Source organism: Lineus longissimus, chromosome 19, assembly GCF_910592395.1.
Source record: "Lineus longissimus chromosome 19, tnLinLong1.2, whole genome shotgun sequence".
Taxonomy (NCBI): Eukaryota; Metazoa; Nemertea; class Pilidiophora; order Heteronemertea; family Lineidae; genus Lineus; species Lineus longissimus.
This window is the reverse complement of record NC_088326.1, coordinates 367,223-372,973: the sequence shown is the minus strand read 5'-3', so window position 1 is coordinate 372,973 and position 5,751 is coordinate 367,223. Positions and strand designations below refer to the sequence as shown.

The 5,751-nt window shown below is 47.4% G+C and overlaps 1 protein-coding gene across 1 annotated transcript; it reads right to left on the bottom strand.

Annotated features, from left to right (window-relative positions):
* Positions 1-871: 871 nt before the first annotated feature.
* LOC135502928 (elongation factor 1-alpha-like) lies at positions 872-4,765 on the bottom strand. The gene is made up of 5 exons (XM_064796135.1): positions 3,860-4,765; positions 3,281-3,460; positions 2,639-3,095; positions 2,097-2,371; positions 872-1,994 (listed from the first exon to the last, which is right to left on the bottom strand). Exons 1-5 carry the CDS (start codon positions 4,001-4,003, stop codon positions 1,662-1,664), a joined length of 1,389 nt encoding a protein of 462 aa, XP_064652205.1. The 5' UTR covers positions 4,004-4,765; the 3' UTR covers positions 872-1,661.
* Positions 4,766-5,751: the final 986 nt, after the last annotated feature.

Here is a 5,751-nt window from a genome sequence, read left to right as displayed (position 1 = left end):
AATCCGCTGGCACGATCATGCCATGGCGGACAAAATGAAAACTAAGAATACCTGTCGTCTGCCAAGTACCGCGCTCGTGCCGACTTGTGCATTACATTACATATCAGGAAGCCTAATACAAGTGCCACTTGTATCCCATGCAATGCATGAGTTGGCACGTGGCGGACAATCCGTCAAGTGGGACAGATTTTGATGTCTTGTATTACCGAAAGGCGCCGCTACTATGACGCTACTCCGGGATGGTACTCGGCTGTTATTTGTTTCCCGGGGTTGTTAGGCAACGCGGGGCAAGGAGATCGAGTAACTTTTCCGACGCCGCAGCTCCTAACCTGCAGTTAACACAAGGGCGACCGTGCCGAGCTCAGATTACAAAGCTGAGGTTGTCCGCAAGTGGAGTACCACATTATCTCATCCAGGAAGACAAGAGACATGACTTGCCTTTCGTGAGGACAGAATTCAGTGTAGCTGTCTCATTAGCCCATAAAATAGGCTTTGATCTGCAACGCTTGTATAAAGTGGTTATTATTCCTTCAACACACAGAGCTGGCACCGATCTGTCTCCAAGGCGGATTGTTCCCCCAATAGACTGGTGCCCAGGCAGAGCTCACCAACTGATCTGTCTCCAAGGCGGATTGTTCCCCCAATAGACTGGTGCCCAGGCAGAGCTCACCAACTGATCTGTCTTCAAGATTGGTTGTTCCCCCAATAGACTGGTGCCCAGGCAGAGCTCACCAACTGATCTGTCTTCAAGATTGGTTGCTGCCCCAATACACCATCGCCCTGATGCTTACCTGGGGAAGAGCACAATGTATAGAAATGCTTTACAAGAAGATATATTTAAAAAAATCAAAAATATTTCGTTCATTTTTTCATGAATACCTGTAACGTTACATATATTTAAGACGTTTGGCACTCTCCCAGCCGGCGACAAAAACAGCCAAGGGAGGTCTCGATCTCCTTCCGATTTGCTCCGTTCACAACACCAAAATCGTTCGCCTCGTGATCGACAACCCAGGGCGGTGCACGACGACAACCCAGGGCGGTGCACGACGACAACCCAGGGCGGTGCACGACGACAACCCAGGGCGGTGCACGACGACAACCCAGGGCGGTGCACGGCGACAACCCAGGGCGGTGCACGGCGACAACCCAGGGCGGTGCACGGCGACAACCCAGGGCGGTGCACGACGACAACCCAGGGCGGTGCACGGCGACAACCCAGGGCGGTGCACGACGACAACCCAGGGCGGTGCACGGCGACAACCCAGGGCGGTGCACGGCGACAACCCAGGGCGGTGCACGGCGACAACCCAGGGCGGTGCACGACGACAACCCAGGGCGGTGCACGGCGACAACCCAGGGCGGTGCACGACGACAACCCAGGGCGGTGCACGACGACAACCCAGGGCGGTGCACGACGACAACCCAGGGCGGTGCACGACGACAACCCAGGGCGGTGCACGACGACAACCCAGGGCGGTGCACGACGACAACAGTTTCTTTTCTCATGTTCTCATGTATTTTAGAAGTTGATCCTTGGCCAAACAAAGATATGGGCATTTCCCGTATTTTTTTATTGGAGCATGCTTTTTTCTTTGTCAGGAATACGATTTCTGGTTACGGATCAAACTTCTCAGCCTCGTTTTTAAATTGTCAACCTCCTATTCTGAGCTCTTCACAGTTTCGTATTCTGTGATTTTAGTTATGACCCCGACTCCCACAACACGACTCAAATCCCGCATTGAAAACCGACCCAACCTCGGAAATCTCCGGAACTGTTCGGCACACATCGGTTTCATTGGGGTCATACGGACATTCGCCGCATCACCTATGAAGAGCCGCTTCGGATTCCTCGGCCAAATCACCTCGCCCGTGTTGCGATCAAGTTTTTCGATAAATTGCCTTATACGGCATTGCACGTGACTTGTATGGATGTCGATGATTGGTGCGTAGCCTTCGTGAATGATGCCCTTCGGGTGCTCCAGAACCACGATCTGAAAAAACAAGTTCGGTAACATGTAAAACAGTGGGCACAGCCAGGGCCCAGTGTTTTACGTTGGAAATTGGTCATGTCTAAACTTCTCTATATGACCCACCTGTGCGATAAACTCTTTGACGATCTTCAGCGGTTCGCTGGCCTCATCCGTACAGACTTGACCCCGCCTATACATCCCGTGTCGCCCCCTATTAGCATTGATGCAGTTTGTCTCCAGCACCATACCAATCACGTCCCTAGGTCTAGCGCACTCGACTGGCGTGTTGTTTTTCTGGATGGAGATTGCAGTGCCCTCGCCGGGTGTTGGGCCAAACAACAACTTGGTATTTGATTTCAGCTGTCCTGATTCGACTCTACCGATTGCAACGGTCATACCTGCAAGTGAAGAACGCACGAAAATTGGGTCTTATAGCACTTGTATATACCCTGCGTTTGAAGTGTAAAGTTAGAATAAATTGCCAGTTCACCTTTAAGTTTGGTAGTACATCACTGTTTTTATCATTTGACAGCTGGCTGAAAAGTTCAGCTTTAAGCTATGTCGCTTAGCCATATGTATCATTTGACGGCCCAACTTGATTCGTCCATCGTGCCTGCGGAATGTCCTTGACCTTTATGTTCCTGCCTGCGGCCATTTTGACGTACCTTTGATTGTGAACATGTCCCTTATCGGAATCCGCAACGGCCTTCGCCTCTCCCGACCCGCCGGGATCACCATGGCATCGATGGCGTCGGTCAAGGTCGTAACCTTGACCTTTCCAGAAGTTCTGATGACCTGTGACCCCTCCCACCATGCCATATTTGCACATTTTTCTGTCAAATTGTCACCATTCCAAGCTGACATCGGAATGAATGGAACTTCTTCCATTTTGTAGTTTATTTTTCTCAAGTGTTTTTGGACGCTAGTTTTGACCTTTTCGAATCGTTCTTGCGAATGATCGACTGTTTTGTCATCCATTTTGTTTACGCAGACGATAATTTGTGACAGACCAAACGTATACGCCAACATCGCGTGCTCAGGTACCATACCACTGCCGTCGTCTTTCATACTCATCTTGAACTGACCTCTGGCGGCTGACACTAGAAGTATGGCACCGTCAGCCTGAAAATAGCATGTTGCGGTCAAAATGTGTGGTACCTTTCAGGTCATGCAGCTGGGTAAGGTCACATGGTACTTGGTCTAAAATACCTCCACGGTCGAAACAAAACATCTTGCATTTGAAACTTGTATGCTCTTTTTCTATTGGTTTGAAGTGAAATATTCGGTCACACTTTGGAGGTCCTTACCTCTGATGTGCCAGCTATCATGTTCTTTAAGAAATCTCTGTGTCCCGGGACGTCCAGTATGTTCACGGCATACTTCGAAGTCTCGAAATGTCCCGCGTGAACGTCGATGGTCAAACCTCGTTCCCTTTCGCCTCGCGTATGATTGACGAGCCATGCGTACTTGCAATCGCTTCTCCCTGCCTGCAACGAATAAGCATTATCATGAAGCGAAATTAAACATCGGCTGATGAAGCCGTGCCAAAGGAAGATAGGACCAACCCACCAAAAAGTTTACCAGATCTTGAGCTCAGAAAGAAGAGCAGACTGAAGAGCTGTTTCATTGGCCGCGCGCCTCAAAACAGTTTGGTGTTGGCCAGCCATCCCTCTCATCACTGTCAGGATGGGTGTAGCGCACAAACTCGAGCAACTAACGTGACGTTCTTTGCCACCAGAACTGTGTGTTTGTGTACTATCTACAACCGAACTGGAGTACTAGTCATTGTGATAAAGTAGCAGCACTTGAATTGAGCAACCAAAGACTGCACACATTCTACATTGCTTCTTCCAAGAGAATTTCAGTGTGTTTCCTATCAACCCTACCTCTGTAGCCAGTCTCGTGACCTTCGCCATCGTCTCCTCACCCACGTCACCTAAATCTGCTAAAAGGTGACCAATCAGTGTTGATTTACCCGCTCCAGTGTGTCCCAGGACCACGAGGTTGAGGTGGGGCTTCGGGCTCGCCATCGTATCAGGAATATGTTAGTAAATGAACTATTCTGGCGAACCTTTCCCGTTGATGAAAGGACAAAGCTGTGCGATGTTTCTTCCAGCAACCCTAAGGTCTGGGCTGAAGAAAGCTTTGCTGGTGCAGTTGTAAATAACGATGCACCAGGGGGACCAGCCGTAAATATGACTTCAGCAGTGGTCAACAAACTTGTCCAATCTCGGAGTCAAAAGATAATCCCGGAGTCCGGTTCAGAGTCAAGTTAACTCAATTGAACGCTGAAAGATCATTCAACTCCTGTGTAATAACACAGGCCTGTCCATCCTCATAGCCTCTTGGAGAGTATCCCTTCTATGTCCGACCACAGCTAACACGTCTCAGCGCAGAAACAGCAGGAGTACACCACATGGATACCATAATGACCTTTCAATGCTCTGCTCCTAGAACGTGACAGCAATACAAACTACACCGCGAACTTTCGAGAGTAATTCAATATTCCTCTGCAAGAGCACTATCTTATCCTACACATAATGCTACCATCCTTTCGTACCCAACAACTTTGAAGAAATTAAGTTCCAAAGTGTTGATTCGAAATTCCTTTAGCCAAACGAATGTTAGTATATCCTACCAAGGCTAATCGTTAACTCGTACATCCAAGCATAATCCATTCATATTTATCATTCATGTATACATAAGTCTATAAATCTCCTAGCAAATCTTGACAGTGGGGACAAAACCCACAAAAGCTCGATGGCATATTAAATTTAAAGCGTCAACAATATGCCTATTACGCCCGAGATAGCCAACAGCACTTGGTGCTTTCTTTAGCTAAAGTCTATTCAGAGCGCCTCATCCCAGGGCGCATCTACGTCGGGTTTATTGATGACGTACATGCAGGAACTTTTAGCAAAACCTACCAATGATGTCATTAATTGAAGCAGTGAAACTTGGCGACTATTTATCAGATTACATTGATGTGTTTATGATATGACTACGATTATGCTACAACTTAAAATGCCTCGACTTTTGCATCAACAGAAGTCCACTGAGCTTCCCTACAGTTGTTTACACTCCAAAGCTTAATAAAATATGAAAAGTTTTTCCGAACACCATATATTTGCTAATTGCGATTCCATGTATGCTATCATATCGAATTTTCGTTCAAATCCATTACCATTATGAGGTTTAATGGTTGGTCATGTCCCGTGATAGCGCTTCGTGCTTGAACGATTCCTTTCAAAGGCGTGCTATACGAGAACGCACTTTTTCAATGAACACCAGGTTTCGCCATGAAACCACGCATTGGAGACATCTGGTTGCCAATGACGTGAATGAGTCGAGCAGTTTCATCTATAGTCTTTCTATCAGCGCGCCCTGCTTGCACGGAAGCGGTCGGTCGGATACTCTGTGCTTGCCGAGAATAGAGAAACCTCCGTTTCTCCAATCATTTCAAGTTTACCATGCACCTCCAGTTATCATTTCTAATGTTTTAATCTTATGGCCTGATATTTTTTGCTCCTATCGATATAATCGGATTTAAGCTTTGATAATGCAATGAAATCAGGGTAATCTAATTGTATTGGTGATCTTATTAATCCGAACTACAAGGCAATGACCACGTGGTAACGTGATTTTGGACAAGCGGGTGCAGCCTGGGATATATTCTGTGAGGTGAAAAAGGAAGAGTTTATTAATGTGCTGGTCCACCAGCTGAGGAATAAATTGTTAAACTGTGAACTGTAGTGTTAAACTTTCTTTGCATTGGTGG

Excerpts from the sequence above, each read along its gene's own strand:
- LOC135502928 (XM_064796135.1), bottom strand. The coding sequence starts at position 4,003 with ATGGCGAGCCCGAAGCCCCACCTCAACCTCGTGGTCCTGGGACACACT. Across the intron at positions 3,096-3,280 it reads TGATAGCTGGCACATCAGAG|GCTGACGGTGCCATACTTCT; the intron begins GTAAGGACCTCC and ends TGCTATTTTCAG. Across the intron at positions 1,995-2,096 it reads TCAAAGAGTTTATCGCACAG|ATCGTGGTTCTGGAGCACCC; the intron begins GTGGGTCATATA and ends TTGTTTTTTCAG.